At 36.7% G+C, this 27,722-nt stretch overlaps 2 protein-coding genes and 1 long non-coding RNA gene across 3 annotated transcripts in view; 2 read left to right on the top strand and 1 right to left on the bottom strand.

Annotated features, from left to right (window-relative positions):
- SOX6 (SRY-box transcription factor 6) overlaps positions 1-891 on the bottom strand; it is a 686,491-nt gene extending 685,600 nt beyond the window's left edge. The window contains exon 1 of the mRNA XM_082747252.1: positions 877-891. The gene's annotated coding sequence lies outside the window, so the exon portion shown is untranslated. The remainder of the gene's footprint in view (positions 1-876) is intronic.
- Positions 1-27,722, top strand: part of LOC309872724 — a 639,146-nt gene that overhangs the window by 109,814 nt on the left and 501,610 nt on the right. The window lies entirely within an intron of this gene.
- On the top strand, positions 15,334-27,449 carry LOC309872711 (small acidic protein). Its single transcript, XM_082747334.1, has 5 exons — positions 15,334-15,574; positions 21,212-21,295; positions 23,809-23,869; positions 25,594-25,703; positions 26,411-27,449. The coding sequence occupies exons 1-5, from the start codon at positions 15,512-15,514 to the stop codon at positions 26,639-26,641; spliced, it is 549 nt and encodes a 182-aa protein (XP_082603460.1). The 5' UTR covers positions 15,334-15,511; the 3' UTR covers positions 26,642-27,449.

The raw sequence follows: 27,722 nt of genomic DNA on the forward strand, positions 1-27,722 counted from the left end.
TCCCAGGAGTTCAGCTAGATAGTTATCAAACCATTCCAAACACCTACAGACTCACCAGGAGATAGAAGAGAAGAAAATCAGCAATTCTAGGAACAGAAAATTCACAACTTTGTGAAAGGTAGGATGTGTGGAGAAGTGAGTCTGAAACAACAGAAGATAGACCATAGAGGGAGGGGCCAGCTCCCGGCAAGTGGTGGAACAGCATAGCACAAATCAGAACTTTTAGAAGTCTGCTCCACTGAGGGACATCATTCCAGAGGCTAAGCAGGGATTGAGCCCTCATGTAGACAATGTGGTCTCAGGTCCTGAAGAGTCACAGAAGGATCAGAGGTCTCTGAGTGTGACAGAGTTCCCAGGTATCAGAGCGGGGAAGCCGACTACAAAGACAGAACCAAGGAGTGAGCTTTCAAATGGGAGTTACCTTAAACTGTGATCCAAGGCACAGTCAGACTGCTGCTTTATAAGCAGGGACCCACAAGTGGAAGATCTGGAAAGACTTCCTCCTACCTCCTCTATAAAGAGTGGTATAGGAACATGTGGCAGGAATCTGCTGGGTTTGGAAGCTCCAAGCAGGGCTATGTGCCAGAGACAGAAATGTTTGGTCACAGGCTGAGTAAGCACAGAGTGAGGCTAAGATCAGAGAGATGGAAGGGATGGACTGCTTTTCTCCAAGGGCACACAGGAGTGGGGCCCCGAGCTCTTGGCTCCTCCAGGCTGGAGATTGGGAGGACAACATTTTCATTCCCATCTTCCAGAGCTCTGTGGAGAGCATTCAGGGAACAAAAGTTACCAAGAGTGAACCCGAGCAGATTACATAGCCTATCCCCTGGCAAGGCTGGTATAATTTCACCTCAGGCAAAGACATTTGATACTCACTGCAACAGGCCCCTTCCCCAGAAGATCAGCAAGAACATCCAGGCAAGACCAAGCACACAATCAAGGAGAACAGCAGAACTCCAGGACTAGAGGAAAGAAACATATAGAATTCATGGCTTTTTGTCCCAGAATTCTGTAGTCCTGCAAAGCAAAAATTTTTTTTAATTTTATTTTCTTATATTCTATTTTGTTTAACTTTTCCTCTTTCCGCTTTTAACATTTTTAACAGGTTTTCCTAAAAATACCTTTCAAAAAAGAATCTTTATAAACCTCCATTGTTATAGTCATATTTTATTACTTCATTGTATTTAATCTTATTTATTATATACATATAATTTATTTTCTCTTTAAATTTTTGGGATAAAATCTCTTGTAATATATCAAAATAAACCCTAAATCTAGCCCATGGCTTTGTTCTACTCTCCAGCCTGAGCACATTCTCTCCCCTTTCTTTTTCTTATTTAAACCAATTTATCTTATCAATTGCTTTTTTAGAATTTTTTAAAAATTTTTCATCTTTACAGTCATATTTTATCCCTTCATTATGTTTACCCTTACCTTTGTGTGAAAAAAATATAATATTATCTTTATGTGTATCTGTATACACGCACACACACACACACACACACACACACAAAGAATATATATATCCTGGCTCTGTTCTATTTACCAATCTAATATATACATTTTCTTATTTTTTATTTTTTTTTTAATTTCTTTTTTCACCCTTTCTTCTCCCACCAGTTTTGGGTCTCTTCTGATTTGGTTAGTGTAATTTTTTCTGCAGTCTTGGCAACCTCTTAGGATTTTATTCTCTCATTCATATATTCTTACGTGGATAAATGACAAGGCAGAAAAACTCACCACAAAAAAAAAGAACAAGCAGGAGTACCAATGGCTATGGGCCTAATCAATACAGACATTGGAAATATGTCAGAACTAGATTTCAGAATGATGATTTCAAGGTGCTGGCTGGGCTTGACAAAGGCATGGAAGAGATTAGAGAAACCCTTCTTGGATAAATAAAAGCCCTTTCTGGAGAAATGAAAGAAGTAAAATCTAACCCAGCTGAAATCAAAAAAGCTATTAATGAGGTGCAATTAAAAATGGAGGCACTTACTTCTAGGATAAATGAGGCAGAAGAGAGAATTAGTGATATAGAAGACCAAATGACGGAGAATAAAGAAGCTGAGCAAAAGAGAGACAAACTACTACTGGACCACAAGGGGAGAATTTGAGAGATAAGTGATACCATAAGACAAAACAATATTAGAATAATTGGGATTCCAGAAGAATAAGAAAGAGAGACAGGGGCAGAAGGTATATTGGAGCAAATTATAATAGAGAATTTCCATAATATGGCAAAGGGAACAGGCTCAAAATCCAGGAGATGCAGAGAAACCCCCTCAAAATCAGTAAAAGTTGGTCCACACACCATCATCTAATAGAAAACTTACAAGTCTTAGTGACAAAGAGAAATTCCTGAAGCAGCTCGAGACAAGAAGTCTGTAACATACAGCGGTAGAAATATAAACTGGCAGCAGACTTATCCACAGAGACCTGGCAGGCCAGAAAGAACTGGCATGAGATACTCAGAGCACTAAATGGGAAAAACATGCAGCCAAGAATATTATATCCAGCTAGACTATCATTGAAAATAGGAGAGATCAAAAGCTTCCAGGACAAACAAAAATTAAAAGAATTTGCAAACACAGAACCAGCCCTATGGGAAATATTGAAAGGGGTCCTCGAAGCAAAGAGAGAACCTAAAAGTAGTAGACCAGAAAGGAACAGAGACAATATACAGTAACAGTCACCTTACAGGCAATACATTGGCACTAAATTCATATCTTTCAATAGTTACCCTGAATGTAAATGGGCTAAATGCCCCAATCAAAAGATACAGAGTATCAGAATGGATTAAAAAACAAGACCCATCAATATGCTGTCTACAAGAAACTCATTTTAGACCCAAAGACACCTTCAGATTTAAAGTGAGGGGGTGGAAAACAATTTACCGTACTAATGGACATCAAAAGAAAGCTGGGGTGGCAATCCTTAGATCAGATAAATTAGATTTCAAGCCAAAGACTATAATCAGAGATGAGGAAGGACACTATATCATACTTAAAGGGTCTGTCCAACAAGAAGATCTAACAATTTTAAATATCTATGCCCCTAATATGGGAGCAGCTAACTATATAAACCAATTAATAACAAAATCAAGAAACACATCGGCAATAATACAATAATAGAAGGGGACTTTTACACCCTCCTCACTGAGATGGACAGATCATCCAAGAAAAAGATCAACAAGGAAATAAAGGCCTTAAATCACACACTGGACCAGACGGACATCATAGATATATTCAGGAATTCCATCCCAAAGCAACAGAAAACACATTCTTCTCTAGTGCACACAGAACATTCCCCAGAATAGATCACATCCTGGGTCACAAATCAGGTTCTCAACCAGTACCAAAAGACTGAGATCATTCCCTGCATACTTTCAGAACACAATGCTCTGAAGCAAGAACTCAATCACAAGAGGAAAGCTGGAAAGAACTCAAATGCATGAAGGCTAAAGAGCATCCTACTAAAGAATGAATGGGTCAACCAGGAAATTAAAGAAGAATTGAAAAAATTCATGGAAATAAATGAAAATGAAAACAAAACTGTTCCAAATCTGTGGGACACAGCAAAGACAGCCCTGAGAGGAAAGTATACAGTGATTCAAGCCTTCCTCAAGAAACAAGAAAGGTCTCAAATATACAACCTAACCCCACACCTAAAGGAGCTGGAGAAAGAACAGCAAAGAAAGCCTAAGCGCACCAGGAGAAGAGAAATAATGAAGATCAGAGAAGAAGTCAATGAAATAGAAACCCAAAAAAACAACAGAACAAATCAATGAAACTTGGAACTGGTTCTTGGAAAGAATTAATAAGATTGATAAGCCCCTGGCCAGACTTATCAAAAAGAAAAGAGAAAGGACCCAAGTAAATAAAATCATGAATGAAAGAGGAGAGATCACAGCCAACACCAAAGAAATACAAGAACATATTCTGAGAAAACATATTCTGAGCAACTTATACACCAGCAAATTTGACAATCTGGAAGAAATGGATGCATTCCTAGAGATGTAGAAACTACCAAAACTGAACCAGGAAGAAAAAGATAACCTGAACAGACCCATAACCAGTAAGGAGATTGAAGAAGTCATCAAACATCTCCCAACAAAGAAGAGCCCAGGGCCAGACGGCTTCCCAGTGGAATTCTACCAAACATCTGAAGAAGAATTAATACCTATTCTCCTGAAACTGTTCCAAAAAATAGAAATGGAAGGAAAACTTCCAAACTCATTTTATGAGGCCAGCATCAATTTGATCCCAAAACCAGACAAAGACCCCACCAAAAAGAAGAATTACAAACCAATATCCTTGATGAACACAGACGCGAAAATTCTCACCAAAATACTAGCCAATAGGATCCAACAGAACATTAAAAGGATTATTCACCACGACCAAGTGGGATTTATTCCAGGGCTGCAAGGTTGGTTCAACATCTGCAAATCAATCAATGTCATACAATACATTAATGAAAGAAAGAACAAGAACCATATGATGCTCTCAATAGATGCTGAAAAAAGCTTTTGACAAAGTACACACCCCTTCCTGATCAAAACCCTTCAAAGTGTAGGGATAGAGGGAACATACCTCAATATTATCAAAGCCATCTATGAAAAACCCACCGCAAATATCATTCTCGATGGAGAAAAACTGAAAGCTTTTCGGCTAAGGTCAGGAACATGACAAGGATGTCCATTATCACCACTGCTATTCAACATGGTACTAGAAGTCCTAGCCTCAGCAATCAGACAACAAAAAGAAACTAAAGGCATCCAAATTGGCAAAGAAGAAATCAAACTACCACTCTTTGCAGATATGATATTATATGTGGAAAACCCAAAAGACTCCACTCTAAAACTGCTAGAACTTGTATAGGAATTCAGTAAAGTGTCAGGATATAAAATCAATGTACAGAAATCAGTTGTATTTCTTTACACCAACAAGACAGAAGAAAGAGAAACTAAGGAGTCAATCCCATTTACAATTGCACCCCAAACCATAAGATACCTAGGAATAAACCTAACCAAAGAGGCAAATAATCTATACCCAGAAAACTATAAAATACTCATGAAAGAAATTGAGGAAGACACTAAGAATTGGAAAAATGTTCCATGCTCCTGGATTGGAAGAATAAATATTGTGAAAATGTCTATGCTACCTAAAGCAATCTACACATTTAATGCAATTCCTATCAAAGTACCATCCATCTTTTTCAAAGAAATGGAACAAATAATTCTAAAATTTATATGGAACCAGAAAAGACCTCGAATAGCCAAAGGGATATTGAAAAAGAAAGCCAAAGTTGGTGGCCTCACAATTCCGGACGTCAAGCTCTATTACAAAGCTGTCATCATCAAAACAGCATGGTACTGGCACAAAAACAGACACATAGATCAATGGAACAGAATAGAGAGCCCAGAAATAGACCCTCAACTCTATGGTCAACTCATCTTCGACAAAGCAGGAAAGAATGTCCAATGGAAAAAAGACAGCCTCTTCAATAAATGGTGTTGGGAAAATTGGACAGCCACATGCAGAAAAATTAAATTGGACAATTTCCTTACACCACACACAAAAATAGACTCAAAATGGATGAAGGACCTCAATGTGAGAAAGGAATCCATCAAAATCCTTGAGGAGAACACAGGCAGCAACCTCTTCGACCTCAGCCACAGCAACATCTTCCTAGGAACATCGCCAAAGGCAAGGGAAGCAAGGGCAAAAATGAACTATTGGGATTTCATCAAGATCAAAAGCTTTTGCACAGCAAAGGAAACAGTTAACAAAATCAAAAGACAACTGACAGAATGGGAGAAGATATTTGCAAACGACATATGAGATAAAGGACTAGTGTCCAAAATCTATAAAGAACATAGCAAACTCAACACCCAAAGAACAAATAATCCAATCAAGAAATGGGCAGAGGACATGAACAGACATTTCTGCAAAGAAGACATCCAGATGGCCAACAGACACATGAAAAAGTGCTCCATATCACTCGGCATCAGGGAAATACAAATCAAAACCACAATGAGATATCACCTCACACCAGTCAGAATGGCTAAAATCAACAAGTCAGGAAATGACAGATGCTGGCGAGGATGTGGAGAAAGGGGAACCCTCCTACACTGTTGGTGGGAATGCAAGCTGGTGCAACTGCTCTGGAAAACAGCATGGAGGTTCCTCAAAATGTGGAAAATAGAACTGCCCTATGACCCAGCAATTGCACTACTGGGTATTTACCCTAAAGATACAAATGTAGTGATCCGAAGGGGCACGTGCACCCGAATGTTTATAGCAGCAATGTCTACAATAGCCAAACTATGGAAAGAACGTAGATGTCCATCAACAGATGAATGGATCAAGAAGATGTGATATATATACACAATGGAATACTATGCAGCCATCAAAAGAAATGAAATCTTGCTATTTGCGACAACATGGATGGAACTAGAGCGTATCATGCTTAGCGAAATAAGTCAAGCGGAGAAAGACAACTCTCATATGATCTCCCTGATATGAGGAAGTGGTGATGCAACATGGGGGCTTAAGTGGCTAGGAGAAGAATCAATGAAACAAGATGGGATTGGGAGTGAGACAAACCATAAGTGACTCTTAATCTCACAAAACAAACTGAGGGTTGCTGGGGAGAGGGGGGTTGGGAGAAGGGGGGTGGGGTTATGGACATTGGGGAGGGCATGTGCTTTGGTGAGTGCTGTGAAGTGTGTAAACCTGGCGATTCACAGACCTGTACCCCTGGGGATAAAAATGTATGTTTATAAAAAATTAAAAATTTTAAAAAAAAAGAAAAAAAAGAAATTGAGGAAGACACAAAGAATTGGAAAAATGTTCCATGCTCCTGGATTGGAAGAACAAATATTGTGAAAATGTCTATGCTACCTAAAGCAATCTACATGTTTAATGCAATCCCTATCAAAATTCCATCAATTTTTTTTAAGGAAATGGAGCAAATAATCCTAAAATTTATATGGAACCAGAAGAGACCCCGAATGGCCAGAGGGATTTTGTAAGAAAAAGCCAAAATTGGTGGCATCACAGTTCCAGACTTCAAGCTCTGTTACAAGCTGTCATCATCAAGACAGTATGGCACTGGCACAAAAACAGACACATAGATCAATGCAACAGAATAGAGAGCCCAGAAATAGACCCCCAACTCTAGGGTCAACTAATCTTTGACAAATCAGGAAGGAACGTCCAGTGGAAAAAAGACAGTCTTTTCAACAAATGGTTTTGGGAAAATTGGACAGCCACATGCAGAAGAATGAAACTGGACCATTTCCTTACACCACACACACAAATAGACTCAAAACAGATGAAAGACCTGTGTGAGAAAGGAACCCATTAAAATCCTTGAGGAAAACACAGGCAGCAACCTCTTCGACCTCAGCCACAGCAACTTCTTCCTAGAAACATTGCCAGAGGCAAGGGAAGCAAGGGCAAAAATGAGCTATTAGGGCTTCATCAAGATCAAAAGCTTTTGCACAGCAAAGGAAACAATCAACAAAACCAAAAGACAACTGATAGAAGTGGAGAAGATATTTGCAAATGACATGTATAAGATAAAGGTCTAGTATCCAAAATCTGTAAAGAACTTATCAAACTCAGGGCGCCTGGGTGGCTCAGTTGGTTAAGCAACTGCCTTCGGCTCGGGTCATGGTCCCGGAGTCCTGGGCTGGAGCCCCACATCGGGCTCCTTACTCAGGGGGGAGCCTGTGTTTCCCTCTCCCTCTGCCTGCTACTCCACCTACTTGTGCTCTCTCTGTCTGTGTCAAATAAAAAATAAATAAATAAAAATTAAAGGAAAAAAAAAGAACTTATCAAACTCAATACCCAAAGAACAAATAATCCAATCAAGAAATGGGCAGAGGACATGAACAGACATTTCTGCAAAGACGACATCCAGATGGCCAACAGACACATGAAAAAGTGTTCCACATCACTTGGCATCAGGGAAATACAAAAAATATATATAATATTATATATATATATATATAATGGAAATATATATATAATGGAATACTATGCAGCCATCAAAAGAAATGAAATCTTGCCATTTGTGACAACATGCATGGATGGAACTAGAGAGTACTATGCTGAGCAAAATAAGTCAGTTGGAGGAAGACAATTATCATATGATCTCCCTGATATAAGGAATTTGAGACACAGGGTGGGGGGGGGGGTTGGGGGGTAGAGAAAGAAAAGATGAAACAAGATGGGATCAGGAGGAAGACAAACCATAAGAGACTCTTAATCTTACAAAACAAATTTAGGGTTCCGGGGGGTGGGGGGGAAGGGATAGGGTGGCTGGGTTAGGGACACTGGGGAGGGTATGTGATATGGTGAGTGCTGTGAAATGTGTAAGCATGATGATTCACAGACCTGTACCCCTGGGGCAAATGATACATTATATGTTAACAAAAATAATAATAATAAATGCTATAAAATTGATGGTGATGATGACTGTACAACTCTGAGACTATATTTAAAAACTTGTGGAGCACCTGGCTGGCTCAGTTGGTAGAGCATGTGACTCTTGATATCAGGGTTGTGAATTCAAGCCCCATATTGGACATGGACTCTACTTTAAAAAAAATCAATTGTGTAAATAGATAAATTATGTGGCATGTGAATTTCATCTCAATAAAGATGTATTTTAAAAAGCTAAAGGTACATGCCCAAATATTATTGATGGAAAATATATGTGATATAAAAACTGATGCAATAGGGGTGCCTGGATGGCTCAGTGGGTTAAAGCCTCTGCCTTTGGCTCAGGTCAGGTCCTGGGATTGAGCCCTGCATTAGGCTCTCTGCTCAGCATTGAGCCTGCTTTCCCCGTCTCTCTGCCTGCCTTTCTGCCTACTTATGATCTCTGTCAAATAAATAAATAAAATCATTTAAAAAAACTGATGCCATAACAATAATCTGCACCTAAACCATAAATATAAATATCCTGGAATTGAGGGAGGGAAGAACAGGACAAAAGGAGAGGTGTGAAATTTCTCACACATACATGGAGTCATGAGACAGTTACATATTGTTTTACCCTTGATTAGAGTAAAAACTAAAATACAACCTTAATAGTATTGAGACCAAAATGTATGTCCTCCAAATCACTAGGAAAAATAAATTAGATGGAATTACACTTACAAGTTAACTGTAGTCACCTCATTACTATGACACTATGAGTGATTTGTATTTCTTCTTTATACCTTGTTTTCCACATTTTTATAATGGTTTATCTTTGTATGAATCTGCTTTTCTTTGTAACTGACTTTTTTTAAACCCAATTTTATTTACTTATGCATTCATTTATGGTTAATTTTTAATAAGTTAATATAGTCAGACAATTTGGAATTCAAAAGATTAAAAAGGTATGTTGAAAAGTATCCCTGCCACCTTTGCACCTCAGCTGCCCCAGCCCACCATTTCTAGCATGGAATCTATAAATATTCTCAGTTTATTGGGTATCTTTGTGGAAATAATTTATGCATATATATTGACTCTTTCATTTTTTTTAAGATTTTTTATTTATTTATTTGACAGAGAGAGATCACAAGTAGGCAGAGAGACAGGCAGAGAGAGAGAGGAGGAGGAAGCAGGCTTCCTGCTGAGCAGAGAGCCCGATGCGGGACTCGATCCCAGGACCCTGAGATCATGACCTGAGCCAAAGGCAGCGGCTTAACCCACTGAGCCACCCAGGCGCCCCGACTCTTTCATTTTTTAATGCAAATACAGTGTAATATAAGTACTGTTCTCCACTTCACTTTTTTATTCAACAATATGTCTTCAAGACTGTCCCTCATCAGTTCTTAAAAAGTTTCCCTTTTTAAATTGTTTTATTTATTTTTATTTTATTTTACTTCATTTTTTTCTTATTTATTTGTCAGAGAGAGAAATTGAGAGAGTGGCAGGCAGAGGGAGAAGCAGGTTCCTTGCTGAGCAAGGAGCATGATGCGGCAGTCAATCCTAGAACCCTGGGATCATCACCTGAGGTAATGCAAAAACAACTGACTGAGCCACCCAGGTATACCTTTCCTTTTTTTTTTTTTTTACTTTATTTTTTTCATCATGATAAGTATACTCTTTAATTCCCATCACTTATTTCACCCATCCTGCCACCCACCTCTCTTTTGGTAACGATCAGTTTGTTCCCATAGTTAAGTCTCTCTCTCAGCTTGTCTTTTATTTTTTTCTCATTTATTTTGTTTCTTAAATTCCACATATGAGTGACATTATAAAGTATTTATCTTTCCCTGGCTGAGTTATTTCACTTAGCATTATACTCTCTAGCTCTATCCATGTTGTTGTAAACAGCAAGATTTCATTCTATTTATGGCTGAATAATATTCCATTATATATAAATATAAATACATACACACACACACACACACCATATATTCTTTATTCATTCATCAATCAATTGTCACTTGGGTTTCTTTTATAGTTTGGTTGTTGTAAATAATACTGCAATAAATACAGGGTAATGTATCCATTTGAATTACTGTTTTTGCATATTTTGGGGTAAATACCCAGTTGAACAATTACTGGATAATAGTTCCATTTTTAATTTTTGAGAGTCTCCTCTTTCCTTTTAATGGCTTCATGGTGATCTACAGTAAGGATTTACCATAATACATTTAGCCAGTCTCATATTGACAGAATACTTTTATATTTGGCAAGAACAACAAAGTAACTTGGGAGAATAAACAAAAATGTTCTCAAATTCCACTCCCAGCCAAAAAAGGTATCACCATTGATTTAAAGTCACAAATTCTTTTTGACAACAACTATTGGAATATTGCTGCTTTTTGTATCTGAAGACCTTATGACCATATTAAAGAGACATATCAACAACTATATTGAAGCAATTTTATAAGCAAATACATTTTCACTTCCCTTTTCATTTTCTAGTCTTTAAAGTTTCTAGGTATATGTAAAATAATCAACCCAATATTTATGCCACCATATTTTAAATTATAGTAGCAATGTGGTAAATGTGTATGTTCCATGGACAGAATGGGAACTGATATCATCATCATCAACCATCATCAATCACAAATACTTTTTTTATTCCTTGTCTTCAGGGTTGTATGTTAGGCGTTACAGTTCTCTTTATACGACACCTTTAAAATCAGGTTTAAGGTAAGTTTCATCTCTTAGTCTCCCAATTAAACAATGCATTCTTCAAATATTTTTTCTTTTGGATTCGATGATATTTAACTCTCACTGTTCTCATCTATGTTTTAACCTCAGGCTCTTCCTACCCTTAAATGTTATTTTCTTTTTTCCCTTTTCCAAGGACCTCTCTTCTATGTGATCACTCAGTAAGCTCAGTCACTCTCCTAGTTTAGCCATCATCTCTACGTTGGGGATTTACAAATTTATGGCTCTCTCCCAACTTTGAAGCCAGTATTTCTAACTGCCTACTAGACAGTTCCACTTGGCACCCCACTAATACCTTAAGTTTAACCTGTCTAAAATAAAAAATTCATTATCTTACCATGTAAACCTGATCCTCTCTGACCACATTCATTCATATAATACAACAAAAATTTGTTGAGTCATGGTTTATACACAAGTCATGGTGCGAAGTTTAGATTCTACTCAAAAGATTCTTAGACGGTCTAGAATAGCCAGTCCAGAACAACATCATATCTTTGTTCATACCTCTATTATAGCACACATATTTTTATTTTAACTAGCAATGACTGACTAACCAAGATAAATAATAGGTAGCAGTGGAAAATAAGATTGGAGTGGATGATTGCGGTCAGAATATAGACCTTCAATTATAGGCTAATTATATCGACTTTATCAACTTAATTGTGTACAAAGTGGGAAACTCTAAGCAGTTTTTGAGCGGAGAGTCTCTACATTTCATTTTCAGATGATGAGTCTGAATATGATATGTAAAAAAGGATTTAAGTGGGGAACTATTAGAGTATGGGAAAACGTTACTATAAATTGATGAAACAGAGGATTTGAACCTGAACACAGTGAGAGATTCAAATTCAAGGCTTTGATCAGCCTATAGAGTTTTGTCTCAGAATATACTTCTGTGTTTATCGGGTTTTAGCTGCACAAGACACTGACCATTCCTGAATACATGCCCCACCCTGCTTCCACAGTTCTTTAAAATCTAAATCAAAAACTTTCAGGAAAGAATTTCCCTATTGCCCTCAGCTAAAATAAACTGCTTCCATAGCATTTTATCTGTAACTTCCTGGTGCCGTTTAGTCATTCCTCCCCCACAAAGCTATAAACTCCTTGAGGTAAGGCATTATACATTATTTATTCTGGTTTTCTTCAAATTTAGCATACTACCTGACACATACTAAGCTCCCTATAGAAACAATGAGTTATACTGGCACAGAGGAACATGCACAGGTTTTTGGAGTTAGATTTAAAAATTAAACTGCAGATTAGCCATTCACTCATTAGCTATATGATCATGAGCAAGCATTTAACTTTTCTTAAGCTTCATCATATATAAAATAAAAAATCCTTGCAAATTGAGAAGCTTTGAGAAGCACCTAGCAATGTACACAGTGCATAGTGGATATTCAATAAATAGTAGTTATAACTATGGGTTGAGGAATTTTTTTTAGTCTCAGATAAAACAGCAGCAAGTTTTTTGTACAGAGCATATTCATCAGAGCTTTTATGTCTTCTATAGATTTGTTAACTATGTTCAGTTATGGTTGAAGAAAAATTGATGTACACACTCAACAAACATTTATGAAAGCCTACTATATGCTAAAGCATTGGGTATATTAAAAAATGAAGAAGGCATGGTCAGGAAAGTATTTCAAAATGCTATTAGGAACATGTAGGTCCTCCTCTCCTTGTCTTTACTATCCAATAAGTATGGCTATTGCTGAGTTTCCAGGACTTATATGAGGTACCACTCGGTTACATTATATAATTTCTTATTTCATTAATTCAAAAAAACTTATTAACTACTCCATGGCACATTGTGCCGGAAGATACAGAAACAAAAAATTAAGACAAACAGTTGTCAGAGTGCCTGGGTGGCTCACTCAGTTAAGCAGTTAAGCATCTGATCCTTGAATTCAGCTCAGGTCACAGTCTCAGGGTTGTGAGCTCAAACCCCTCATAGGGCTCCACGCTGGGCATGGAGCCTACTTAAGATTCTCTCTCTCCCTCTACCTCTGCCCCATACCCCCTGACTCCCAAAATGGAACAGTTGCACACAGTACAAGGAGGAAGGGTATTACTGAGTTTCTGTGTCATATATGAATATCCTTTGCACTATAATTCCATCCTTACCTACATAGACTTCTGCAATCAAACTGAGTAAAACTGTAAAATGATCCAGTCCTTTTTATTTCCTATGTTACTTTTTGGCTTGTGATCTTGATTTACGGTAACTTGAAGATTTAGTCATCCAGGTGCCAACAATTCTGGTAAAGAAATAAAAGGCAGGTTGCTAGCTCATTAAACTCTTCTTGATGGTCACCAATTTAAGTTCAAACTATTTAGTAACTACTAACCTTATTGATAGTCCTTTTTTATTTCTGAATTCTTTTAGCAGTTCAAAATTACCTATTCAGCCATCTCATTTATTTATTTATTAATAAAGCTAAGTTCTAAATTGTATAATTTACAGTCTGTCAAATCATTTGGATATGAACTATAGTTCATCCTTGAAAATTCTGTAACTTAACTGTAATTTCATTGTAATTATATTTATAGAATCTTTGTAGAATCACAGTTAATATGCAAATTATTTTCATTCACAGTAAACAGCAAGTAACCACTTCCCCAAAATACTTCTCCTCATAGCTTTACTCTTCTCCTCCTCCACTTGTTTTATTCTTACCATAGAAACTAATTGATTAAGATCCCTTGTTTGGTTATAAAATATGACCCTATCTGAGATTTTTTTCATATAATCCTAATTAGCATTGTCATTCCTTTGCTTCCAGAATAAAGGAGAATTTGGATACATGACTGCAAAATTAAAGAACTATCTTCCACTTGTCACAGTTCTGTAAATGGTACAAAGATCATCTGAAATCTAGTACAGTAATATTATTTCTACAGAGGCAGTCAAAGCTACAATAATTGCTAAATTCAGAAACCGATAGTTAAGCAGTTTCACAGGCTGCTATCATTACCAAAATGCACACTAGATCTATATTGTCATGCCATTTAGCTGATTTTTGCTTTAAAAAAATTAAATATTTAATCAAGGTCAGAAAGCTTCAGAATAAATAAGGACAAGCATCCTGGAAGAATGTTAGGGTTGAAAGCACACAGGTTCAGGCCTGGTTAAAAAAAAAAATCAGACACCTTGATCCTGCATGAATGAATCTTCAATAGTTGAATAAAACCTTTAGATACAGCACTTTCTGAGTAGACTACTAGCGTAGCTGCTGTGGGTGAGGAGGGGGAAATGGGGAAGAGCTACTCATTGGGTACTGACCTTCTTTTTGCGGTGATGAAAATAACTTGGAACTAGATAGAGGTGATTGTTGCACAGCATTGTGAATGTACCAAATGCCACTTAATTGTACACCTTAAAGTGGTTAATTTTACATTATGTGGAGTTCACCTCAATTCGAAAAAAATTTAATGAAAATTAAAAGATACAGGGCCTTCTGGCAGAAAGGGACTTTACTTCGTGAAGGCCCCAAGAAGTACAACACCTCCCCGAAGCGCAGGGAGGTCGGTTAGGGTCACTCCCACCTCACAAAACGCTGTGTGGGCAGTTTACAGAATTCCCTCTGGCAGACCCTAGTTTCCGTAACAGCCAATTAACCTGCACCATCTTGAACTCATTTCGGTGAGAATGAGAAAGCGGCTAAATATTCATCAGAATCTTCTAGAAAGCCGCACCGCCGGTCACCCTCAGGAGCAACAGCGAACATGCGGGTGGAAACAGTAGAAGCCATTTTTTTTTTTTTTTTTTTTAAGGTTTTTGTCGCGGGGGGACGGTACCAGTGAGGATTCAAAAATCTTCAAACATTACACTTAAACCTAGAGGCTTAACTATGACAGATGCATCTGTCAGGCGCACAGCATCTCACGGCGAAATGCCTCTTCCTGTGGCGACTAAGCCTCTAAGCCGCTTTCTGTGGCGACGACGCTTTAAATGAACTCTCACCGCCATACCCATCCGCGGGAAAGCTCCCATCACCAGCTGAAGAAGGCGGAACTTCAGAGGGCACTCCCGCCACACAGCGCGATCTGCGCCGCTGGGCTTCCTGGGAATTGTAGTTTTAGTTTTCTTATCTATGCGTTTTGTTCAGATCGGTATGGAGTGAGCCCGAAAACTACAACTACCAGAGTGCTCCGTAGCGGCGAGTAGCCGCGGCGGTGACGACTGCGGCGGAGAAGGCCTGGAGGGGCTCGGCGTTCTGGAGTGGCGCTGCTTGGGCCGGTGGCAGGTTGCAGACTGCTGGCGCCGCTGCTGAAGAGAACGGCGAGTGGGTTCGGCGTTTCCCGTCGGGGTCCCAGCAACGATGAGTGCTGCCAGGGAGTCCCATCCGCACGGGGTGAAGCGTTCAGCCTCCCCAGACGACGATGTAAATAACAATGGCGGAGTGGGTGAGGGTTGAGGCCTACTAAAGGCTGGGGTAGGCCGGGAAGGGTGGTTTAAGAAGGAGGAAGGGTTCGAGGTGGCCCGAAGGGGGAGGGTCGAGAGGGAGGAACCAGAAGAATAGGAAATGTTTCCTTTCCTAACTTAGGGTCGGAAGGTTTGTAGAGGTCTACATCTTAAGAGCCAGAGACCTGCGTAGGAAGGGGGAATCGAGGAAGGAGGTCCTGAGAGGGTCGGGAAGCGTATCTCGGGGCTGATGAAGCTTCTTTGTCGGGCGTTTCTACTTGGGATAGGGATGGCAAGATTCCCTCCTGTTTGAGATTTAAAATGCTCCTGTGACAATGTCAAGATGTTGGTGCACATTTGGACAGATTTTTCCGACCGGAATTATTTTCGCCCAGTGTACTATTGGGAATAAACCGAAAACAGTATTGAACCGAAAATTGTACCGGGAGGGGCATTTCGTACTGACGCATGGTGATGAGGTCTAAAATGTTGGGACCTAGAAACCCATTTTGATTTCAGCTACCTTCTCCTTTTTCCCCCCACCCAAGCTTGTCAGCTTAAATAGCAAACCATTCATTCCTTAAAGTAATCCATTAAATATTTACTGCTATGCCAGGTGTTGGGAATTCAAAGACGAATGAGTACGGTGCTTATCCTAGGTCTTTCTGTGTATTTGTCCTAGCTCTTAGCGCAGTGTCATGGAGACTGCAGTAAACGGAAAACTAGGTCCTTCATACAATGGATAAACGCCTTGGAAACGTTGACTAAGAAATTTTAGGGACGGGTCGGTGGGGGCGTGGAGAGGTCATCTTTAAGGATGAAAAAAGAACTAAATCTAATTTTCTTTACGTTATTGTTTAAAGTACTATTTCTGAATATGTAGAATTCTTTATAGTGCAGTTCGGTGCACTTTCATAATACCTTTGTGAACCGTTAAAAGCTCACTAAAGACTACTACTAGTGCGTAATTTGTATAAGACCCACCCCTCTTCGGATGGGAGGTGGGATTACGACCGGAATACCAAGGTTCTTAAATTGAATTTAATTTTGCAGAAAGATTAGTAATCAGGAAAGATTTGGGGATGAAGAATTATATAGTGAGATTTTTTTGGTGCCCTCTGTTCTTCCCTTCTACTGCCTCCTAGATCTTGTTAATATGGTAATCCAGTAATTGTTAGGCATTTATCTAAGGCATTTGAGTAACCTGGGTGCCATTTTAAAAGCAATTACATTGTTTTCCTCCTGGCATATAACTGTGACTTGATTCCTAGAATGTCAGGCACCTGTTTTGCTAGACTCAGAAATATCTTTTAGCTTGACAGAAAACTCTTGATGTTAGGTAATTTAACTGAACGTTAAAGGGATAACTCCACAGCTTCTATTGGGATCAGTGTAAAATGACCTTTAAAACCTTTTCCAATCTTATAAGCATTCTTTTGGAGGGAATGGTTGTAGTTGCAATTCAAGATTAGGTCCTACAACTTTCACACATTATCTAAAAATGATTATGTTGCTAATTTAAAGTGCAGTAGAGTAATTGTCTTTTGATAGTGATTTTTTTAAGTCAGTTTCTTCCATGTGACTATTACTTTTACTGGTAATTAGGAGTTTACTTGTTTTAAAAACATTTTTAAATACTATATACAAAATTAAAAATTATTTTTTAAATATACATTTAAGTTGTAGAAAATCAGTTAATTATAATTGAAGTTGTAATTGATCATCAATTTCTAATGAACTTACACTGCATGTGAAAGATAATCAGTTTCTCTGCTTACTCACCTCACATATTAAATGGAGATAACAAAACATTTGAAAGATGTTAAAAGTAGAAGACACCTCAGTTAAGCATTTGCCTTCAGCTCTGGTCATAATCCCAGGGTCCTAGGATCGTGCCCCATCCATGTCAGGCTCCCTGCTCAGTAGGGAGTCGGCTTCACCCTCTCACTCTGTTCTTCCCCCCACCTCATGCGCATTGCCTCTCTCTCAAATAAATAAAATATTTTAAAAGGAAAGAAAGATGTTCAAAATAGATATTAAGCATGGAATCCGGCTTTAAGAAAATGCTGACAGTGTTAGAAATAAATTCTAAGAGTTACTACATTATGTATTCAGGCGGAAGTAAATTGACTTCAGTTCTATAATGAAAGGTATTAAGGATAACTTAAAAATAGTCTCATTGGTTTATTTGGAGTGGAGAAATGAAAACTATTTTTAAGAGAATGGGAGGTGAAGGGAAGTTAATTTTAGTAACTGGCAGAGACCCTCCAAGAATGTATCAGGCACCCATGTGCTTTTGAAAATGAAGCACTTGAGCAAGGTAGTTGCTGTTGTATGCTGAGGTCTTTGAAAGGAAGAACCAGAAGGACTTGACGATTGGAAAAAAACAATAGGATTAAATACTGTTAATGGTAGGATTATTTCTGTAAAGACTTCGGAAGATATTTGCTCTTTTAATAGAAAAGTTTTGGCTTTCAGAAAGTTGTTTGGTTTTTAACTTGATTCTGTAACTATTATAACTGGTTCATAAACTATCACATATTCTATCTCATTTGATCATGTACAGCATGATGTGGAAAGAGCATAGAACTTAAGGCAAGAGGATCAGTCACTTAAACTTTTAAGTGACTTTGCCTCAGTGTTCTTATTTATTAACTGGACTCTTGAGAGAACATAAGTGAGCCAGTCATTAGTATGTTGTAAGTTGTGAAACACTGCAGTTCTTAGGTGGTGTTGTTCTTAAGACAGTCTTTTAAAGAAGCTACTCTGTGTAGATTAAGAGTGGAAACTGGGAAGTTAAATGTGCGGTCCAGACTCCAAGAGCAAGTGATTTAGTGAGAATCAGAACTTAACTTTCGCTAGTACTTTGGTTTTTTTATTGCTTAACTGTGTTGAGCCAGAAAAAGTTAGGAACTGTCTTATATAAAGATTCTGAGTTGTCAGATGGAAAGAAGTGGAGATTTGGAAGTTAAGTAGCCAAAATCATGAAAGCATATAAGCTTCCCAAAAAAAGGAATTTGGAAGAACCACAAGTGATTATCCAGTGTTGTACAAATACTTAATTTTTTAAAATTTATTTTTACTTAAATTCGATTGGTTAACATATAGTGTATTATTAGTTTCAGAGGTAGAGTTCAGTGATTCATCAGTTGTATATTAACACCCAGTGCTCATTACATTAAGTGCCCTCCTTAATGCCCATCACCCAGTTACCCCACCTCCCCACCAGCGCCCCCCCCCCCCCCCCCGCAACTCTCAAGTTTGTTTCCTGTAGTTAAGAGTCTCTTATGGTTGGTCTCCCTCTCTGATTTCATCTTTATTTTTTCCTCCCTTCCCTATAATCCTCTGTTTTGTTTCTTAAATTCCACATATAAGTGAAATATGATAATTGTCTTTTTCTGATTGACTTACTTCACTTTACAAAATACTCTCTAGTTCCATCCACGTCATTGCCAGTGGGAAGATTTCACTTTTTTGATGGCTAATATTCCATGAACAAATACTTCAACACTCATATCCCTAGAGAAATGGTCACCATTGAGTTTGTTTTGTTTTTCTGGTGTTTTGGTTTTTGTTTCGTTTTGTTTTAATTAGAGAGAATGAGAGAGAGAGAGCATGAGAAGGGGGAGGGGTCAGAGGGAGAAGCAGACTCCCTGCTAAACAGGGAGCTGGATGCAGACTCAATCCTGGGACTTCAGGATCATGACCTGAGCCAAAGGCAGTCGCTTTAGCAGCTGAGCCACTTAGGCGCCCACCATTCTTTTTTTATATTTTCTAAACCTTCTACAAATAATTTCCAGAACAAAAATAGTGAAAACCAGTTTTATTGAAAATTTCAATATGAATGTAACCATAGCAAGCCCAAATTTCTATTACATGGCTTTCTGATTTTTGTGACATACATACCTAAAATGGTTAGCATCCTCTGAGTCCGCTAACTGCTTATCAATTTTTGTGTGTAAATCTGGAACACATAGTTTCAGATTTCAAATAATTTCTAATAGATTTTAGCTTTATCATTATTTGTAGTTCTAGCATTTTCATCATCAAAATATAATATGAAAAATTTAAACCTTTGTGCCCATAATTTTGTGCTGAAAGGGGGGGTTGTCATCTTTGCTCCATAATTGCAAAACATTTTCATATTTAGATTATAAACTCAATTAGAATGATCAAGCCAATGAATGTTTCCTTTCTACATTCCTTCTAGTCACCTTTGTATATACATCTTCCTTTAGCACTTGTTCAGTTTCAGATCCTGTCAAGTAAATAAATATTGGTGTACAAATATAAAAGCTGAAGCAGTCACATTTTTTTAGAAAAACAGGATGGTCCAGGCTCTTACTGCACAGTATTCAAGATGAAGAATCCCTATTGAATGACTTTCTAGATGAGAGTACTGAATTTTTTCTTTTTTTTTTCTTTGTCTCTTGATTCCTTGATTGGAGAGAAGTCATGTAGTGTTTCAGCATTCAAAAATTCAGTCTTTAAGATTTTTGCATATATGATTAATTTTGCCATTATCATTTGTTTAGGGTATACCACCTATCATTTTGCATTCACTTTATTCATATAATAATTGTGACATGGCTTTTGTCAGTTTCTGGTTTTTACCTAGTTGCCATTATGGATAGAAAAGAAAATTCTGGACTCAACTGTGTCCATGAAAGCTAGAAGTATACAATTGGGAGTGACATCTTGAAAGATGATGCACTACCTTGGACAATAGGATGAGAAAACTCTTTAGCTGTTTTTTTCTGTTTCCTTATTATAGTCATTTTTAGTATAAAAAACTAAAAAACTAATGAATCATAATATTTCCTATATTTGTTTCAAGATGTAGGGAAAAATATGATCACTAGGACTCCATAATATTTCTTAAGATTGTAAAAGGGCCCAACTGACCATTTGGTAATTGCAAGGTAGAATGCATTTTACTTTTTTTTAAAGTAAGTTTTCTCTGTTTCCGTTTTCTGTTTTCTCTTTCAGAAGACCTTTAAAAAAGAATATAAGTCTTAATATATCAATCCTTACAAACAAACTGCACAGAAAAGAAGTTGAAAACCTAAAATTGGGTCCATTTTGTGTTCCGTGGTCCTTTAGACAGCACTAAAGCCAGACTAACTTTTAAGTAATGACCGTGGCAGGCTCTGGGTTCGAAATCCTAGGTACTCCAGGGCCTTGCAAAGCTCTAGGATAGTAGGTCTCAAGGTGTAGTCCTCACATGAGCATCAACAGCATCGTCACTTAGGAATTTGTTAGGAATGAAATCCTTGAGCCCACCTTACTTGAGCCCAGACTTACTGGATCTGAAACTCTTGGGGTGTAGTCTGGCAGTTTGGGTTTTAACACACCCTCCAGGTGATTCTGATAAGTGCAATCTTCAGAATCAAAGCTCTGGCTGCAAAAGAAATAAAGGATACTGCCTTGAGGTAATAGAAAAGGAGTATATATTGAGTATGATATATACGCTGAGGTACCTAAACCAAATCAATGAGCCCTGTTTATATTTAAAAATGACAGGGTTTTTTTTAAAACCTTGGGAGTTGTGGGGAGAGTTTAAATTTTTAAGTATTTATTAGTATGCTAAAGAACTAATGGCTGATTTCTTTTGTAGCTTGGATCTAGCAATTGGGAAGCAGCAGACTTAGGTAATGAAGAAAGAAAACAAAAGTTCTTGAGACTTATGGGTGCAGGAAAGGTAAGCATCAAACAGTTTGTGTTTTTTTAGTCTTTCTGTATAAATAATGTCCTTACTTTGTTGAGTGAGCCAGACTGAATATACTTGGATCCCATTTTCCTGTTCTGCTTAGGAAATACAGCTGACCTAACCAAGCGCTTAAAATTTATACTATTTCTGAACCACTTCTGGGATTCTCCGTGCCACTGAGCAGTAAAGTTTAGAGACTCTATATAGAGAAACCTTGGTTTGAGGAGACTCCTGTGGAAGAAAGTTTATAATTTGCTATCTGTTAGCTTAATGACTTAATAGTTTTCTGGGCAGACCAGTTGGTAGGCCTTTCATATTTTATAGCTCCCTCTAGCCCATGAAGTACTAGTCAAGCCTTTATCAAAAACTTAATCTTTAAAATGTTCAATATATTTTGAAATCCCTTTCAAATTGATTAACGTGGTAGAAAATAGAAAATATAGGTGCCAGGAAAACACCTTTTGGGGAAAAACACCCGTCTTGTTCCTAGCAATAATTTTTACATGCAAATACAGTTATTTCTAGATAATTTATTTTGTGTAAGCAAGTCAATTTATTTTTCTAACATTGCCCCAAATGTGGATAAAATAAGAAAACTTTTTTTTTTTTTTTTTTGCTTTTTTTTTTAAGTGCCTCAAAATTAAATTCTGCCCTTTGTTTTTGTTATTCATATGGGGACTCATTCATGCATTTTACCAACCATTATTGACTGTTTACAAGATGCCAGGGACCATGCTAGGTCCTGGAGGTTACATAGATTGCATGTTTGGAGCCATCATGTAATAGAGGAAACCAGATAATTTAGAATTATAATTGCTATGAAAGAACTCTGCATGTACTATGAAAGAACTGTGGAGTCAACAGACAAGGGTGGCTAAGTCTGCCTTAGTGGTACAAGAAAGCATCCCAGAAATAGAATTGGTGAAACAAAGAGGAGTTAGCCAGATTAGAATAGTGGGGTTCAGGGTAGCGAGAGATCATGCAACACAGTAAGACCTGTACAAGGATGCATTTTTATAATATCTTTTTAACCCAGATTTCCCAATAATTTTGTGATTTATCATGGAAAGTAAACTGAAGTTTGTCTTGATTTATGCAAATTAAGTATTTGTTAAGAATATATGAAGTAAGTAATAATTTAGGGGACGTGCTCAACCTAGTAGAATGAAAACTCCTTGAGTACTTAGGAAGAATACCCTAACATAAAGTATATGAGATTTAGCTACCAGTTTTATATACCAGTTATATAGTCAAATGTATCTCAGAACTGTGGGGAAGAAAGAACAGATTGAACAATTTAAAAAATTAACTACCAGTATATGAGCTATTTAGCATACATTAAATTATTTCCTAGCAAGGCCAAGATTGTAGCTTTGATCTTATATATAGGCTGTTTAGTTTTACTCCGTTCTGTGGCAATGAAGTATATTCCTAACCCTAGCCAGCTACCATGAGTATTTTACTGGTCACAGGGAGAACCAGCTAGGAGAAAGTGTGAATAGACTAGTGCACTACTGTCATCATTCTCAGATAACAATGTATTACACATTTTCAAATCTAGATAATGGAGTGTCTTTTGCAATCTAAAGCAGCATATTGAATCATTGATTTGCTTCTGTGATAATGGCCTGTAAAGCAGTTAAGTATTAATACTTGAAGCCTTTCAGTAATATCTTGGAGTATGGAAAATGTGTCTGTCATCCTTTCACAATAGGAAGATTTGTTATGTACTATATCTTCACAGGTGATTGTTTAAGATTACTTTGCAGTCACATTTATTTTCCCTTCACTGTGTTTTAGTGAAGAATTTCTTTTGTTTATGAAACTAAATATGAACCATAAGGAGTGGATTAGAACTGATAATTGAGAGTAATTATGTGGGGTAACTAATTAGTAACATTGAATCAGGATTTATTTGTATATTTTAGAGTAGAATAGATTGCTTTAAATTCTGTTCTTGACAGTTTAAGATTAGGTACTTATTGTAGTCAAATAATGATGAGCTGGCTATTTGTTAAAGATCTATCACTTTTTTCATTATGAGTCTATTACTTTACTTTTATCTAGCTAAATAATTTCATTTGCTTTCTTTCTATAAAGTATAGGTATCAGAAAGGTATCAGAAAGAGGAGATGGGAAAGTTAAAGCAACTCATTTAATTGGCCTTTTAGGAAAGAAAATATTTATATTGCTGCAATTTTTTAGTTATCCGTCCCATTTAAAATTCCAGCCTGACCTCTTCATACTCTCCACTCCCCTTCTATGCTCTGTGTGTTTTAAAGGCACTTACAGCTTTCTACCGTACTATAATTTACTTAACTGATTTCATTTCCCTTCCTTATCTCTATCTTTGCTAGACTATAATAAAGACAAGGATCTCGATTTAATTCTTTTTCTTCACTTTATCTCAGAAGCCTGGAATAATGTTGGGCACATTGAGGACACTCAATAATTATTTTAAGTTTGTGGTCTCAAATTCTAATATATTTTCTACTTTCTTATAGAAAGAACACACCGGTCGTCTTGTTATAGGAGACCACAAATCAACATCTCACTTCCGAACAGGTAAGAAAGTAAAATATAATTTAAGAGGCAGTGCTGCATTTGGAACATGAAATACTCGTATGTATTGCGGGATATTCTCTGTATAATTGTGTTAATGATTAAAATATTAGATCTGGAAATGTATATGTAAATGTGTATATATAACAATTATCATATACTTTAAAGATTTGAGAGTATATATCAATGATATTCTGACCAAGAAACTGACCTTTTTCTATCTTCGTTTTTATTGATCATTCTTATTATAGTGAGGTTTTATGCATTATCTTGCCAACTGTTATGTAGTATGAATATATGAATTTTTTACAGAAATTATTTAACATACAGTATTGTTGGCATATTAAACTGGCTTTGAATTTATTCACTGAGTTTTGTTTTGAAATCCTTAATAAAGAATATAAACTTGTTGCAAAGCCTGAAGAAATTAATTTTAGTGGAAAAAGTTTTAAAATAAAAACTAAAAATGAGTTTGAATTTGAATTCAGGCTGCTAAAAAATGAAATTTTCTCCTATATAAAATTGACACTAATCTTGGACATTATTAATAATAGGGCATAATGACCTGGATCATAGTTAACGAACTTTTTAGTTAAATTATTTAAATTAACTTTATACTGACCTAGAATATGTAGCACATTTCAGAAATTAACAGGTTTTTTATTTTTCCAAATAATTATTTCAAATTGATTTGCATTCTTAGAAAAAGAATTTCTGAGGCAAAAAGAATACCTGAGCTTTCTAGAATGGAAAAATACTTAACTACTACATTTATTCTTTTAAAACTGTGGACTTTATGAATAAAAATAGTGCAGGCACCACCATTTGTGACTTAAAATGAAATTCCTCTTATATTTACAAATTAAAATGGCATACTCGAGCTTTTTTTCTCCCCACCCTAAGATTTATGTATGTATTTTAGAGAGTATGGGAGCACTTGCAAGCAGGGGGAGGGCAAGAGGGAAAGAAAGAGAGAGAATCTCAAACAGACGTCCTGTGGAGTGGGGAGCCCAATTTAGGGCGTGATCTTGGGACCCTGAGATCATGACCTGAGCTAAAATCAAGAGTTGGATGCTTACGTGACTGAGCCAACCAGGCAACCCCTCAGAAAGCTTTGATGGTATTAGTAATGTTCTAGTTGTAATTAAGTTTGTGTTGTTTCAGTAAACTGGTATGTAAGAAAAGCGTGAATTAGAGCCATTATTTATTTAGCCATTCTCTGAACAGAATTGCCTGCCTTTTCATTGTATATCTGTTAAAAGACAAACTTTTTTGTTTGTTGCTTGGTGCTTTAAATGTGAGAGAAAACTCACTTTCTGGGAACAATTATTTATTAGACTATAATTAAGCTAAAATTTTTAAGGCCCAGAGTTCTTGGTAATTAGTATTTATAATACCTAAACTTCAGGCAGTTCTGAGACTTGTGTAGTTTTAACTTACCACACAGAAAAATATAAGTTCTTCATCTTTTATCAACACTTTTGTAGTTCAGAGGGTAGGTTACTAGAGAAGTAATCATAAATACATCCTTCGGTTTTTTAATAGCGGTTAGGTATTCGTATTATATCTACTGTATAGCGGAAACCCATCCACAAAATGCGTTTTAAAATTAGTCACAGAGAAATCAGCCCTGAATATATTAGCATTTGTAATATGGGTTTTTTCTGTGTAATCAAATGTTTTTATTAATTTGACTAAAACATAACCAAAGTACACTGGACATGCAGGGGAAGAAGACAAGAAAATTAATGAAGAACTGGAGTCTCAATATCAGCAAAGTATGGACAGTAAATTATCAGGAAGATATCGACGACATTGTGGACTTGGCTTCAGTGAGGTAGTAATTAACATTTTCATTAAATGGGAAGATAATTTCTAAATTGATACCTTAATTTCTGTTAGATTACTCCAGCAGTCAAGAATCCTATGTAGAAGGCTTTCTTTTTACAGTCACTTAATTTTCCATATGCCCAAATAGGTCTTTGTAGATAATGAGAAAAGGTATTTTTGAGTTTTACAAACGTTTTCTGATAGAAGCTTAATGTAAATTCAACTTAGATAATCATTATGGCACATCTTTAATAAGCATGAACAACATACAAGCTAGAGAAATTATTTCATGTAAATACTAGTTTAGGATCTTTCTCAGTTTTCTCTGTGATCTCTTTTCATATTATAAGTGCTGGTTAAGTACACCAAAGTAATACAATATGTAAAACATTGATCACTTTTCCTCATTTCCATGGGTCAGTGGTTAATTTGTCTTACTTTTTAAAAAAATACTGTTTATTTCAGGAAGATATGGTAGTTTTCAAACCAGGGGGAGGGGAGTCAAGTGAGTGGTCTTCAGAGCTGTTTCTTAAAACAAAATCCTAATTTAAGTCTAATGGGTAAAACACTGGGATGCCTGAGTCGATCATAAAACTTGATGCTAATGGCTAGGGAGTAGGTGTTCTGAGACTGTGACAAAAATTAGTGTCTTTCCCAGTTTTTGTGCTGGGTAATTGTAGTATTTAAGAAGAACCTGTTGGTTGATGTTCATAGGTAGAAGATCATGATGGAGAAGGTGATGTGGCTGGAGATGATGATGATGATGATGATTCACCTGATCCTGAAAGTCCAGATGACTCTGAAAGTGATTCAGAGTCAGAGAAAGAAGAGTCTGCTGAAGAACTCCAAGCTACTGAGCACCCTGATGAAGTAGAGGATCCCAAAAACAAAAAAGATGCAAAAAGCAACTATAAAATGATGTTTGTTAAATCCAGTGGTTCATAACTCCCAAACACTTAGTCTTTGTATTAAAAGTAAGCCTTATTGTTATAATGCACAGTGGAGGACTGCTTATAGAGCACAGACCTTTGTATTATAATTTTTAAAAAGGCCCTTTTAAATAATTACAAAGAGTGTTTGCTTTCAGATGCCATGGATTACACTTTTATGGGCATGACTATAACCATTTTTGTAAAGAGTAAGAGTTGTATAAAATAAGAAATAAATACAGTACTCAATTTCATTTCATATTAGCATCATCAAACTCTAATCTCACCTTTTTACCCCTTCAGATAGTTATGGAGGAAACACTTTTTTGTGGTAGCTGTTTCATCTTTTTTGTTCCTTCATATTTTTCTCTTATAAGAAGTTTAATCTGATACTGTGATATGTTCATGAAAACTACTCAGTTATTATACTTGGCTACAGTAGAAGTATTCATCATGGGTATTTCTGCTGCCAGTAACTATCTAAATTGTTTGCAAAGATTAGGTACTTAGTTTACTCTTACTGATTCAGCTCTACTCTTTTGGACCAAAGCAACATGAGAGCAAATACTTTCACACCTGTTAGGATGGAGTTGCAACTGTCATACATTTGGCATGTTATGATCCCAAGCAGTCTTTATATAATTTGAATTACATTGTATGTTAGATTTTTGATAAAATTTGGCCAGTTTTTACAGAAGAAATTATTTCTCTGATCATTTGGTCCTATCTAGGAATATGTAAAACTGGAATTTTTTTTAAGGTAATATGTGACCAAAGTTAATTTTCTTCCTAAGGCCTAAATAAAGAAAAAGCAGTTTCCCATATTTGGTTTGTGATACCTTTATCCTCATTATCTAAAATGAGGAATAGCCTTATTTAAGAAGAAGCTGAAACAAATTTTCTTCATTGTATCCCAATGTTGTTACCTTGGTTATTGAATTACTGGAAAGTAGTACTGCTTTCTGATTTTGATGCTGCTGCTTTGGGAGTGAGATTAGAATTCTCTGCCTGGTGTTAAATGGTTGATGTGTACAGCAGATTAACAGGCTGCATTATGGGCTAGTCCATGATCTTTGAGTATTTGGGTCCAAAATATT

Source organism: Mustela nivalis, assembly GCF_964662115.1.
Source record: "Mustela nivalis genome assembly, chromosome: 9".
NCBI classification, from domain to species: domain Eukaryota; kingdom Metazoa; phylum Chordata; class Mammalia; order Carnivora; family Mustelidae; genus Mustela; species Mustela nivalis.

Coding starts and splice junctions, on each gene's coding strand:
- LOC309872711 (XM_082747334.1), top strand. CDS start 15,512: ATGAGTGCTGCCAGGGAGTCCCATCCGCACGGGGTGAAGCGTTCAGCC. Junction 23,870..25,593: donor AACATCTCACTTCCGAACAG/GTAAGAAAGTAA, acceptor CTGGACATGCAG/GGGAAGAAGACAAGAAAATT. Junction 25,704..26,410: donor GTGGACTTGGCTTCAGTGAG/GTAGTAATTAAC, acceptor TGATGTTCATAG/GTAGAAGATCATGATGGAGA.